The sequence below is a fragment of the Primulina eburnea genome, chromosome 13 (genome assembly GCF_022965805.1).
Source record: "Primulina eburnea isolate SZY01 chromosome 13, ASM2296580v1, whole genome shotgun sequence".
Taxonomy (NCBI): Eukaryota; Viridiplantae; Streptophyta; class Magnoliopsida; order Lamiales; family Gesneriaceae; genus Primulina; species Primulina eburnea.
The window spans coordinates 2,298,728-2,313,388 of record NC_133113.1 but is presented as its reverse complement, the minus strand read 5'-3'; the positions used below and the strand labels follow the sequence as shown (position 1 = coordinate 2,313,388).

General features: G+C 30.2%; 1 protein-coding gene across 8 annotated transcripts; it reads left to right on the top strand.

The window, feature by feature from the left end:
• The first annotated feature begins 2,109 nt into the window (after positions 1-2,109).
• LOC140808966 (uncharacterized) lies at positions 2,110-14,446 on the top strand. Of its 8 annotated transcripts, none has more exons than XM_073166377.1 (14): positions 2,110-2,217; positions 10,421-10,534; positions 10,619-10,699; positions 11,000-11,082; positions 11,163-11,275; positions 11,417-11,527; positions 12,130-12,239; positions 12,401-12,707; positions 12,780-12,857; positions 12,939-12,989; positions 13,079-13,165; positions 13,262-13,321; positions 13,457-13,532; positions 13,888-14,446. In XM_073166377.1, exons 2-14 carry the CDS (start codon positions 10,500-10,502, stop codon positions 13,914-13,916), a joined length of 1,221 nt encoding a protein of 406 aa, XP_073022478.1. In that variant the 5' UTR covers positions 2,110-2,217; positions 10,421-10,499; the 3' UTR covers positions 13,917-14,446. The 8 variants fall into 8 exon arrangements, 6 of the variants coding, with proteins under 6 accessions (XP_073022478.1, XP_073022479.1, XP_073022477.1 ...); XM_073166378.1 differs by lacking the exon at positions 2,110-2,217 and adding an exon at positions 9,030-9,172; XM_073166376.1 differs by lacking the exon at positions 2,110-2,217 and adding an exon at positions 9,049-9,176.
• The last annotated feature ends 215 nt before the right edge of the window (positions 14,447-14,661 follow it).

The following is a 14,661-nucleotide window of genomic DNA, read 5'->3' as shown; positions in this document are numbered from 1 at the left end:
ATAAACATGATACAAACTTTTAATGTGGTTTTAATTTAAATAAATAATTTAAATTAAAATATAAATAAACTAAATGGATTATAGATCATACAATTAGAAAAAAAACAAATTACAAATTTTGAAAAACTTCCTTAAAGACAACATTTGTCGTTGAATTTTTTGGGTTGTTATCACTATGACATATCAAAATTTTTACACTCTTATGATTCGTAACTCTGGATACAACAACGTACAATTGATCATGACTAAAAATAGGGTTCTTAAAAAAAAGTCCTACATGTGACAATGATTGCCTCTGACTTTTGTTAATTATCGTTGCATATGATACAATCAAAAAATACTGAACTGTCTTCGTTGAAATTTAAAAGGAAGTCTTAGATCAGAAGGCGTCAATGACATTCTTGAAATAAGCACTTTATGACCTGCATTACTTCCAGTAAGAATTTTTCCTTCCAAAACATGCTTTTCGAGCCTTGTCACGATCAATCTAGTGCCATTGCATAATCTAAGAGAATGATCTATGTTGGAGATAAATTACTTTATTTAATTAAAAGAAATCATTGTATTTGTAATATCACTTAATGTGTATATCGATGTTGCAATCAGCATCTTGACTGAACCATGAAAACTAAATTGTTGAGATACTCTGGCTCTCAAATCCATGTTTTTGTTTAAATATTTACAACAAAAAATAATTAAAATAAATGGAACTAATTCTAAAAAAAACATTTATAATGATACCTCACAAGATAAATGTATTCAAGTATAAAAAAATGGTATTTAATATAAATTTATTTAACAGTGATTATTAACAATAGTCTCCATAATCAATTTTGGCCTTGAAGTAATTTACCTAACAAAATTTGTCTGTTGAGTATGTCAAATTCCATACATATATTTTAATTCTAAATATGTTAATTAAAATTTTTTCCTTGTTTATATTATTTTGCATGAATAAAAAAATTATAATAAAAATGACAGTTTATATTAAATTGATACGATTATTTTTTAATCATCTATAATAATTCAAGAATTGTTGGTTTAAGATTAAATTTAATATATTGAAGAGAAAAATGATTTTATACTATCATTCAAATAAATATATTAGATCTCAAAAATAAAATCAAATTAAAAATTAGTTCATCTAAAATATAGATGAAATTTTTTAATTATAATAACCTTACATTTATATATATACGCCATTAATTTTAAATTAATAAAATGATTTCAATGGAGCACAATTTTTGAAACGTGTTTCAAATTTTCAAAATTCATATTTAAGTTTTGAATAACAATTTGAATTTGGTTTATAATTCTCAGAATGAAATTTAATTTCTGGATTTGAAACTTGAAATGTAATTTAATTTGGTTTGTAATTTCTAGGAGAGATTCAATTTTCAAGCAGTTATACACAGACATTAATATGCAGTTTTAATAATAAATTAAATATCGCAGTTTTAATAATGAATTAAATTATATAGATATATATTGGAAAACCTTGTTGTAGTGATAATTTTTAGCACTCAAACAATTTTATTTTTAGAAAAAATAAATAAACTAATTAAATATTGTATTTCTTTTCAACAAGTAATTTGGGCAAGAAATTACTTAAAATAACAAAATGTAATTTTGAATGATTTACCTAGTAAGTGATATTGAATATTACAATCATTTTGTATTTTAAATTTAATTATACAATTTTTAATTAAATTGATTGATATAATCAATACAAAAATTTTAAAATAGTTTACGTTTTAAACAGAGTTTAGTTTCAATTTGAGTAAAAAAAACAAAAAAAAAAAAACATATAATACATATATTACATTTGAATTAATATAAAAATTAATTAAATTCAAAATTGAATTAAATGAATTGATATAATCAATGCAAACAATAATTGAAGTGATCATTTATTACAATAAACATATGTCAATATTCATTAAATATTTTATTTCTTTTTTTAGTAAGTAATTTTGGCGGAAACTTTCCTATTTTTACAAAAACTTTATTTTATACATAGATATATAGATATATCAACTGATCATTAAAAAAAGAAAAATAAAAAATCACGCAGAGTCAAGTAATAGAAAATACTTGATGACATGTCATGACAAGTTATGTTTGTTTTTTAGCCCTTCGCATCCTCTTCGAGCACCTATGAAGTTCATATTTCAAGAATAAATTTTTTACCACGAAGCAAGAAAATTCGAAGACCAGGTATTGTTTCTTCTTTCTTTAACAAGTGCACGCAGTGATTAATTGGCTAGTTGAAATGATTATTGAGTTGAATTGTTCAAGATTTTCTCTGGAGTTGTTCTTTTCTTTGTCCATGGTGGATGAAGTGGAATGATTTTGGTTGAAGACAGTGGAGTTGATACTGTAAAACCCGGGATTTTGAAGTATCGTGATCTCATCAGAATAATATTAGATTAATAATTTGATGGTGTAATCTTGGATATTAATATTTAAATCAGTCAGAATATAATATATTTTTGAGTTATCAATCTAAGGATTTATTAAAGAATTTCGAAGATTTCGCAGATAAATGTCTAAGATTTGAGTCGATATGGAGATACCAGGATAAAAGATCAAGCAAGAGAATTTGTATGGGATAAAAGATTTAAATTTCGAACAAATCACGGATAGATATATCACGATTTGAGATAAAAGATTTAAGTCAGATTTCAACGCGATATCACTCGATCCCGATAACAGCCAACCCCTATAAATAGGAGGGCCCTGTATTCGAAAATCACACCTCACAACACATTCAAATTTTCGAGAATCTCCCCCTAGTCCCCTTAGGAGTTTTCGAGCACAGCGAAGCGCTGCCGCCGTCCAGCCAGGGAAGTAGGAATTTCGAAGAACCCAAGTTTTTCAAGAATTTAATGTAAGTGGGCTGTTTTAAATTTCGGTTTTATGCATATTAAATTTTCGGTTTTTGGTTTAAAAATGCGGTCGAGTACCGTCGTTTTGTCTATACGTTTTTACGAAAGTTGGTACGTTTTGATTGACACTGTGAGAATTCCCTGAAAATGGGTGGAATTCCAACATATGACCCCTAACAGTGGGATAGAACTGTTTTACGGCCTCGCCCCCTTAGAGGATCAAAACTTAGGGACTGACGTCAGTAAACCATGAAAGGTGAAAAATCGCAGTGTTATTATGTTACGGATACGATGTTACGATTATGAAAAACATGCTATGTTATGATTCGAAATTGTTATAAAATGTTATGTGGTATTCAAATTCCCCCACTTGCTGAGTATTTCCCAAAATACTCACCCCTTACAATCTTCCTCAGATAAATCTGAAGAACAGGTTGAAGAAGAAGAATCTGAACAATTTTGGGGATGGTGAATTTTGTGATTTTAGTTTAGTCGTGTTATTTCTTTTTGAATTTTAGTACTTTTAATTTCATGTAAGACGCTTCCGCATTAATTATTTCAGTTGTAAAGACTCAAGTTTTGAGAAATTATGATTAATAAACTGGTATTTCGGTTTATACTGTGCTACGAGGCTGGTTGTTTTTAATTGTGTGATTGATAAACAACGCCGATATCGACTAACCTCGGTATCGGGGATTTTGAAGTATCGTGATCTCATCATAATAATATTAGATTAATAATTTGATGGTGTAATCTTGGATATTAATATTTAAATCAGTCAGAATATAATATATTTTTGGGTTATCAATCTAAGGATTTATTAAGGAATTTCGAAGATTTCGCAGATAAATGTCTAAGATTTGAGTCGATATGGAGATACCAGGATAAAATATCAAGCAAGAGAATTTGTATGGGATAAAAGATTTAAATTTCGAACAAATCACGGATAGATATATCACGATTTGAGATAAAAGATTTAAGTCAGATTTCAACGCGATATCACTCGATCCCGATAACAGTCAACCCCTATAATAGGAGGGCCCTGTATTCGAAAATCACACCTCACAACACATTCAAATTTTCGAGAATCTCCCCCTAGTCCCCTTAGGAGTTTTCGAGCACAGCGAAGCGCTGCCGCCGTCCAGCCAGGGAAGTAGGAATTTCGAAGAACCCAAGTTTTTCAAGAATTTAATGTAAGTGGGCTGTTTTAAATTTCGGTTTATGCATATTAAATTTTCGGTTTTTGGTTTAAAAATGCGGTCGAGTACCGTCGTTTTGTCTATACGTTTTTACGAAAGTTGGTACGTTTTTGATTGACACTATGAGAATTCCCTGAAAATGGGTGGAATTCCAACATATGGCCCCTAACAATGGGATAGAACTGTTTTACGGCCTCGCCCCCTTAGAGGATCAAAACTTAGGGACTGACGTCAGTAAACCATGAAAGGTGAAAAATCACAGTGTTATTATGTTACAGATACGATGTTATGATTATGAAAAGCATGTTGTATTTATATGTATGTTTCGAAAATGGTATAAAAAAGTGTTTATGTTGTTTTCAATATCCCCCATTTACTGAGTATTTCCCAAAATACTCACCTCTTACACCCTTCCCCAGATAAGTCCGAAAAACAGGTTGAAGAGGAAGAATCTGAACAGTTTTGGGGATGGTGAAGTGATGATTTAGTTTAGTTATGTTATCTTTTGAATTTTAGTATTTCAGTTTTATGTAAGACGCTTCCGCATTAGTTATTTCAGTTGTAAAGACATAAGTTTTTGAGAAATTATGAATAATAAACTGGTTTTCGGTTTATACTGTGCTACGAGGCCTGGTTGTTTTTAATTGTGTGATTGATAAACAACGCTGGTGTCTACTAACCCCGGTCTCGGGGCGTGACAGATACAACATATGTTCTGGTTCGATATTTGTATTTCTTGTATGGGTTCTCATTGGTGGGTTCCTTTCATTGACCTCTTTATTGGTATATTTATTTGTAATTTTGTTTATTTTTCATTGTTTGTTGTTATTTTGGTTTGGTCTTGGACTTGGGTGGATTCATAAATGGGGCGGTTGGTTACAAAATTCATCAAGAATGGTGTAGAAGGGATGGAGTGTCGAATAGGCAGGTTGAATTCTTTTTTAAAAAAAATTCGGAAAATATTTTGTTTTTCTGGTTAAGACTTAGTAATATCTTGTTAGAATTGGTGTTCACTGAACCAATTTGTGACTTGAGCTTGTTGACTCTTATGTAAAAATGTTTTTATCAAATTATAACATTTATTTTATATATATACCCATGTAAGTTGCATAGATAAACTTTTTGAATATGGAAACGGTACAATTAGTTTTGCTTCTCAACATAAGATCATGAAACTCATTACGAAGTATACCGTATATTCTAAACAGATTCTTAGTCGAATCTACTGCTTAAAATAAGGATAAAGTTCGCTTGAGGTTGAGACTAACATATGTGATGTAAACGCCGTATTTCATTGGCAAGAGCATGAATATATCCATTCATACATATTAGTAATCATTTGATAATGCAATGAATAACCCTCACTCGGATTGTCCAACTGGTTATCACTTATTGAGTGAAATATTATGCAGTTATGGTTGTACACCATTATTCGTTTAATTCGAGACAACATAGATGCTCTACGTACTAACAGTGCGAAGGATTCATCGTTTACCTACGAGTGAAGATATCCTATGTGATCTGGTGAGTTAATAGTGCAAAGAATTTCTGGCAAAAGCAATAAATGTGTTTAAGGGAAATGCGTCTTCCTAGTTGCACATATGATGTCACTATTATTACTCAAAGATACATCACATCATTATCGAATTCATATGTAACTCTCGATATATCAATGATTGCAGATTCGATCGGGATATATGAGTTGAACGGACCATACTGTAAGCTAATAATAACTTAAGGTTGTTGCAGGCACTATAAGTGATACATAGGGGATCATGGGGCGATGCTACCATAAGCTCTTACCATGATCTAATGGGTGTAATAAGACTTGAGTTCTGACATTCTTGATCAAAGTGTTGATTAAAAGAATGATGTTAATTAGGGTAAGCCGATAAGAATAAACATTATTTTGAATCATATGAAGTTGTGTACTCACGACTAGCTATATCCATGAACCATTGAGAGTTCACACAAGTATCGGATTCTGTGTTTCTGTCGAGATAATCAAGTTTAAGGAGTTGAATTTGACAACTTTAGTTTGATGGAGATCAAACAGATTGCTTATAAAAGAGTTTATAAGTGTATTCTATATATTGAAAGTTGTGGAAGTTAGCTCAACTGTTAATTAAATGAGAATATTAGGAATGAGTGTTTTGTTTTTGGTAAAGGAATTTACAAAACTAGCAGCAGTAAAAAATGGATCATAGAAAATTTTGATCTTCAAAATTTTCAATTTTCATTATATGAATAAGATTATTAACCTTGATACATCATCGCTGTCTAATCGTCGATCGATGTTATAATAAGTTCACAATTATTTATTTAGTAATATAGAATCTATTAATTAAATAATAATGTTTATAATAGTGATTACTATATGTACATAATTTTCATGGAATATTCTAGAATGATGTAAAATTGATTAATTAATTTACTAACAATTAATTAAGAAATTAAATAATTGTTATTTATTTTATATATATATCTATACGATGTGGGTATATATATAATATATATATATATATATATATATATATATATATATATATATATATATATATATATATATTATATATATATACTAGGAATGATCACGTGCGATGCCACGTAGGTGACTAATAATGAAAAATAAAGATTTAGATAATTTGTAAAATCGTTTGAATTAACATCTTGTTTATAAGTATTATTAATCTAAATATAACAAAACACAATAAATATAAAATACATGAGATGATAATCAAAATATTCATTTATTTATATAATATTTTTCAATTCGTGTAACTTATAACATAATGATAGCTCTATCAAATTAACAAAAATATTTTCCATTCCAATATTATTCACAATGGAAAATAATAAAAATTAAAATTATAGAATAATGATATTACTAAAACCAAAGTCACAATATTTTAAATGAAGTGATATAGCGATTGTCAAATAAAATTAGTTAAATAACTAAATAATCATAATGATGTTAAAATAAAACCCATAAACTTGTTATTAAGTTAAATATCAATTTTGTTTTTGCCAACTTTTAACTCCTTGCGAATTTTGTTTAACTTTCTCCTTTTTAAAAATATATATTATACATAGTTAACTTATATCATAATAGATCATTTGAAAAATAATATTGATGATTAATAATTTCATGTTAAATAAAATTTTAAAATAATATCAATCAAATAAATATGTGTAGAAAACACATATACGCAATATTCAGTTTAAAAATATCATATCTAAAAAATTTAATTTCTAATAAATGATAATAAATTAGCGTTATAATTCATATTTATTACAAGGATTGTCTTAATTAAAAAATTATAAGGATTATCTCATAAATTTAATATAAAAGTATAAAGTAATTTTCATTCTTTTTAATTTCTCATTAATTTCTTTTCTATGAATAACGTTGAAATAACTCAAAATTATCAAATTATATTGCATATAAAATATTCAAAAAAAATTGCAAAAGAGCATATAGAATTTGCATGCTCTCAATATCCATTTTAATTGGAAAAAAATCATAAGAAAAATAACATTTTCTCACATAGTTTTTATAACACTTGTAGAAAAATGTAAGCTTGAGATATATATTGAGACATTAATTAATATCACAATTATTAAATTAAAAATATAAAAAAGTATCATACTAATATATTTGTAATATTTTTCGTCGATCCAACTAAAATAATGAAATAAAGTATTCTCATTTTCCATCTCAACTCTTAAATCATAAAATTAAAAATTCACCAAAATAAATAAATGAAACATTAATTAAGTAATAGTGTGTAAAAGTGTAACTAAAAAAATTCACAAATCAAACTCATATATTTATAGAGGTATATATAGATCTGCTAACTTTTAACCATTTGCAGATTTTGTTTGACTTTCTCTGTTTTTTTAGAATACATATTATAGACAGTTAATTTTATATCAGAATGGATCATTTGTAAATTAATATTGATGATTAATATTTCATAGTAAATATATTATTTAAATAATATCAATCAAATAAATATGTGTAGTAAAACACATATATAAATAAAATAATAAGTAATACAAATTTTAAAAATATCATATTTAAAAAATTAATTTCTAATGAATGAAAATAAATTATCACTATAATTCATATTTTTTAAAAGAATTATATTCGGTAAAAAATTATAAGGATTATCTAATAAATTTAATACAAAAGTAGAAAGTAGTTTTCGTTCTTTTAATTTATCATTAATTTCTCTGTCTAGTTGAAATAAATCAAACTAATCAAATTATGCGAATAAAATATAAGAAAAAATTGCAAAAGAGCATATAGAATCTACATGGTCTCAAACATTAATTAAGTATCACAATTCAATAAAATAAAATATCATATTAATGTTTTGTAATATTTATCGTCCATTCAACTAAAATAATAGAATAAAGTTATTTTTATTTTAAATCTATATATATATATATATAAGATATATATATATATATATATATATATATATAATGTATTATCAAGAGCTGACTTTGTATGATAAATATGAGAATTTAAATTAATTAATGAATAAGATTAAGATAATGAATCACAATATGAGCAAGATTCTTGATGGAATCAGGAATCAAATCAAAGCTTATAAATAAGGTCATATGAAATAACACAATTTTACACAAAATTTTGAAGATCTCCTCCACATAGAAAAATCTGCCTTCTAGAATTTTCACGACCAAGCCGTCCTAAGATTTCTGATTGGTTTAGTGTCCAACTTTGAATAAGCAAAGGTAAATTAACTAAAACACATACATAATGAATTGTTATAAATCATATGACGCTCAAAGAAAGTTTTGAACGAAATTAAAATTTTTAAACTTTTCAGTTTTGAACGAAATTAAAATTTTGAAACTTTTGTTGTGCTCAAGTTCAAGAAAACTGTATTCCAAAATATATGTGCTGGACAAACTTTGTTTAAGCAATATAACTTTGCGGGAGGCCTGAATCAAAGTCTGGTTGAGGCAGAATTAATAATCAAATTTGTAAATTAAATGCCTGAAATCAATAGGGATTCGAGGCCGTGTAATCCTCTACGTTCTTCTCTTCTTTTGGTTCGTGAGGAATCTTCTTTTGTATTCCTAGTCTCAATTCATGTATGTCTACACTATGGATTCTGTAGAGAACTGTACTCAAATTGTACAAATATGTTTCTTAGAAAATATACGATTGCTTCAGTGTTTTTACTTTTTAGTCTTCTAGATTCGACAGATCATTACCCGATTGACTGAAAATTCTCTTTACTGTCTAGACTAGAGTTTGTAAAGTTCCTGTGGTAATATGCTAAGATCTCTGTTATTCCTTGAGTCTAGATTCTTGTTTAATCAAATTATTGAACATTTTCACTTAGCTGAATCCACAAATTCCCTTTGAGTGTTCTCTTGATTGTCCATAATTTCTCTTTCCCTTTTCACATTTTTTCCCTTTTGGCCATTGAAACGAGAATTTCAATTCCTTAATCTTAAGAGGGTCTCCGTATTGCGTTGTAACTTTCAGTTTCAAGAACCCATTTGTTTGTTTATTTTTCATTTATTCATACTTTTGTTCTTTTTTCGTTGTTTCTTATTCCCTTGGTTTTTTCTTGTACTTTCTTGAATGAATTAGTTAATGGGTTATGTTGTTTTGTTGCTTTAAATTCCAAGGACTCCTTTTTTATCTGTTTATAATTTAATGTTTGTTTGTTTTTATGGCCGCTGTAAGTTCTTGTTACTGTGTGCCATTCCCCAAAAAACTTCAGACCAGATGACTGTGTTATTTAAGACAACATGAAGTCCGAAATGCAAAAATTGGCTTGAGATAAATACAAAGTGGAGCATTTCTAAAATCCCATAAGATAGTCAAACTGTTACATCCACAAATCAAGAACTCAAATTAGATTGCAAATAGAATAGAAATAATTTCCCAGAGATGATCTATGTGCACAAATCCTAGCCAAATGCTAGTATTTCCATAGCTAAGCTAGTTACAACTCTCAAAACAAAACAACCGAATGACCATAATAACTCCCTCCCTCACATATTTATTCCTTCCTTTCTTTCTAGACTTTTGTAAGGATTTATAACAATTGAGCTTGTTTTATCCTAGGCCCATTACACATAGGGCTTGGGCCGTAACATAAACACATCAAATTTAATGTGGACGCACAATCTTGGTCATTGTCAAACTTTTAGAGTATGTTTGGTGTTGTTTTCATTGTTTCCCAGTGTTTTATGACTTTTAGAGTATGTTTGGTTTTGTTCCCATTGTTTCCCAAGGTTTTATGGAAATGTGAATTATCAACTATATATTCTTGTTTTTTGCAGGTCTTCGCTGCAGCAGATTTGTTGCATGTCATTCCAATAATAATTTATGCTGAATTAAACCAACTTGTGCTCTACACCAATGGATCGGGTTTTGGATGATTTACTCCACAAAAGGTGCCACCGTCTTGTTTGACTTATAAATTTTGCTTCTCATTATTTTCAAGTTCTTTGATGACCTACCTAGTATACTTTGTGAAGGGGATCAACAAGGGAGGGAGCACTATCTTCGATTATTTACAGCTTTACTGTTAAATGTCGCAGCCAAATTGCTGGAAAAAAGTAAGCACGTGCACTGCTTTCTTGATCGGTTTCTGAATTAGCATTCATTTCAGCTCTTTTTGCTTGATGATTCATGAACTTGAACAGCTATATGATTTAATAACGGTGTGCTTCTTTACCTGGATGTTTTAGTGAAAGAGACTAACTATGTTCCTTCACATAAAAAAACATTTTTTACTAGCCTTGATACCGTATCCAATAGACTTTTGGTGCTCTGTTTCCTTTCTCACTTTGTTAAAGATGCCTGTGTGGCTAGTTGTGTACAAAACTTTGAGATGAATTACTCTTGATCTTCTGCAGCTTTGCGACATTAATGTATAGATGCTTGAACTCTTTCAAGAAGGCGTCTTCCAAAGAGATTGTTTTAGCTTCTCGTGTCCTCGGTTATTCTCCATCCTTAGCAACACATTTTGGTAGAAATTCTCTTTTGCAATAGCAGCTGCTTATACATAATTTAATGCAGGACTCTTGGCAATAACAATAGGTTGTGGGGATAACGCACACGAACTTTACAAGGAGTCAGTTCCCATAATCTCACAAACATTCAGTTCTAGGAATGAAACATTTTTATTATCTGTATGTATGATTCTCAATTATGGATTTGCAGTCTAGAAGTTGAATTACTCATTTTTGTCTCAATATTAATGCTAAAGGAAGTATCCCTCCATCTTCATCTTTTTGTCCATTATTTGAGTTATACTGTTATGTTGTCTACAGGTGATCGACTGTTTGTCAATCATCACATTTGTTGGTGGAAATGATTTTGAGGAAACTGAAGCTTCCATGCAGATAATGTGGAACTTCATTAATTCCAGACCCATCGAAAATGTATGTGCGTCCTTGTGTTTGAATATGATTAAACTATGACGCACTATTATGCCATAAGATAACATAGACATTTCTCAAAATATTTTATTATTGCCAAATGTGGTGCTTGATTCAATAGATTTATGGTGAACTTTGTCAAGATCATTTATATACTTCAGTTTGCGGATTCTATTTTGTTGAGATTTGTTGAGACAGAATACAATATTTTAACAATAAAAAACATTAATGCTTGTAATGCCCACTAAAGGTATGATTAGTTTGCTGTAGCTTCAATATTTTTCTCAGTTGTTTATCTCATGTATTGACTGGTGATAACCGAGTGATGTCCATTTGGAAAAAAACTAGTCCAGAGAGAAAGAGAACTATTGACGAGACAAATCCAATTGTGACTCTACTTCTCTTATTCATTTTGTTACTTAGTTAAATGTATTCCTAATGAAGGTGCCTCTTAAAGCTCTTGATGACCAGACTGTAATTTAGAAGCTATGGTTTATGATTTCTAGACCGCATATATTTTACATCATGATTCTACCTGATATTTTCTCGTTGACTCCTTCTTCGACATTTCTGAATTTTCTCTTTCATTTCTGTTTTAATCTCAGGTTGTAGAAAGAAAACATTCAGATTCTATTCTGTCTGCTGCCATTTCTGCTTGGTCGCTTCTTCTGACGACAGTTGATGGCTGGAACATCAATCACAATCGCTGGAGAGGGTAAAGTAAATACTCACAAATGATTAAATTCCAGTATATGATTAGCAGTGTATTTAGCAAAGAATACTCGTGTATCTGTGAAGCATTTGCTAATGTTCCCTGCTTGGACCAGGAAAAAATATCATTGCCTAAAAAACGTATTCTTCAATGTCACTTAACAGGGCAATACATTTTTTCATGGATCTACTAGAAGTGGAGGATCGATCCATTTCTATGGCAGCTCTGGAAGCCCTGGCTTTAATATGTGAAGTGGGATGTCTTGAGAAATTTGATAGTGATTCTTCTGCTGATAACATGAGTTTTATAGATAAAGAAAAGAACATATCAAATCAGTGTTCCTCTAAGCATGAGTTGCAACAAATTGTATCTAATCACGCCAAGAGACTTGTAAGACTAAGTGACCTCGACAGTTCAGCTACTAAAATTCTGAAGATGAACTTTTCGTGGGACGTTTTGAAAGTTTTGGAGGTATTAATTTATATTCTTCTGCACTGACAGTAAATTCTTCTATCAAGTTTCTAATTTCTTCAAGCTTTTCAGGAAGGTCGTTTTCATAAAACTAATTTGAAGATTGGTAAACATAGCATGCAGTTACATACACTGTCCCAATTGCTGCAGGTATATACTTTTATATGATCTGCTATTCTTCATGTCTTTGATGCTTAGGCCACTCTAATTTTTTATTGTGTTCTTTTCCAGGTCAAATTTCTCAAACAGTACCTGGAACGTGGATTCATAACGCACATGCTGGTTCCTTTCATACTTCTTAGTATTGTTTAATACTCTGGTGTGACAATTCTTTGCTTTTATTATATTTAATGATAATAATGTTTATACAGGAAAATGAGTTTCTACATGATGTTTTCAACTTCACACCCAGAAAACAAACAGCAGATGCTGGATTGTACACTTCCGAAAGAGAAGAGGTACACCCACCTTCTCTTTTGAGTAACATGAAAGAGATAGTTACCTTATTTTTTGCATAAAAATTGGTTTATTTATCCGATTTTATTTAAACATAGGTTGTTATCCGGGTTTTTGTGCCTGAACATAGACAAAGTGACTCTGAAGATGACTCGCCAGTAAGTTTCTCAAGCTTATCTCAACAGTATCACGTTCTTAAATTTCAACTTTGTTTCATCATATGCTGTTTTCCTGTAAAAATGTATTTGCTGTCACGGATGAGGTGTTATTATCGAGTTTCTTTCGCTGCGCAGAGAGGTAACAGGCCATTGAACTCAGCTCTCCGCAAAGCAAAGACTCAGTTATTAAACAAGCAGCGGATGCTAAAAGGTTCCACAGCCTCAATTCTTTTTCCAATGTCATTGAACTTTGTTGAGATTAAAAATATTGAGGAATCCAAGCCTTGAGAGCTCCAAGATTGAGTCATCTTGAATCCTTTCATATTTATCTATTCTGATAACTGATTTTAGAAGATGAACCATTACTGACTTGTTTCCTGCTTTTTGAAAAATTGAGTTGTTTTAGCTTGAGCTAACTTGAAAGACGTCCGATATAAGTTGTCCCAATCGACTGCTAGATCATTTTCTTGTCGAATTCGAATAATAAGATCCCCATGTATCACTTGACAATATTAGGAGCATAATGCGAACATATAATACTAAGAAAGCTTTTTCTGGTTCATCAGGCAAAGAACTTGCAACATTCGATGATTAATGTTGGGATGAAGCTGCAGCAGTCTTTGATTCTTAACTCTATGAGCTGTTGTTTCGGTTCAGTGGCACACACTATGGCGGTAGCTAACTATCTTACCTTGAGATCTTGCTTGGCTTGCATAATACACAAGCTCGCCTCGATACGATTGTAGACAACTAATTCGACAGCTTTGGGAGTTTTTTCTCCTCCCTGTTTCTCATTTGTTTGGCTCGTATTTCGGGCTAATTTCTATGAATTCGCCATGTATAGTTGGTCAACAAGCACTATGAGAACCTGGAACATGGCGTGGGGCTCTCTAAAAACACAAAAAGGTCCCACATGATCTAATGACTCTCGGTCTCGGGTGAAATCACCCTTTGATGGAAGCAAATCCAGTATTTGGCCACATTTATCACCAGTTGATTGTGTCCATTTGATTTAGCCATCTTATTTTTTATAATCAAAACATTTTTTCCCCAATATTTTGAGGACTGCTAGAAGTTTCACATAAAACGTTGAACTTTGTATAAAGCATGATGCTTGCTTCCATATTCCTGGCTGCTTTTTTCCAAGTCTATTTTACCTTGACATGATTTTCTTTGACCAGCTGTTTTTTCCCCATTTCTTGTGTATGTAACGTATCGGATTCAGACGACCGTCCTCACTGTAAAAATAAGTCTTTTCAACGAGCTTATGACCTTACTTAAACGCACACTAGAAAACTTCCTAGGAGATCATACATTCTATAATTGCTCCAAGTCAAACA

Excerpts from the sequence above, each read along its gene's own strand:
- LOC140808966 (XM_073166377.1), top strand. The coding sequence starts at position 10,500 with ATGGATCGGGTTTTGGATGATTTACTCCACAAAAG. Across the intron at positions 12,240-12,400 it reads AATCACAATCGCTGGAGAGG|GGCAATACATTTTTTCATGG; the intron begins GTAAAGTAAATA and ends GTCACTTAACAG. Across the intron at positions 13,166-13,261 it reads ACACTTCCGAAAGAGAAGAG|GTTGTTATCCGGGTTTTTGT; the intron begins GTACACCCACCT and ends ATTTAAACATAG.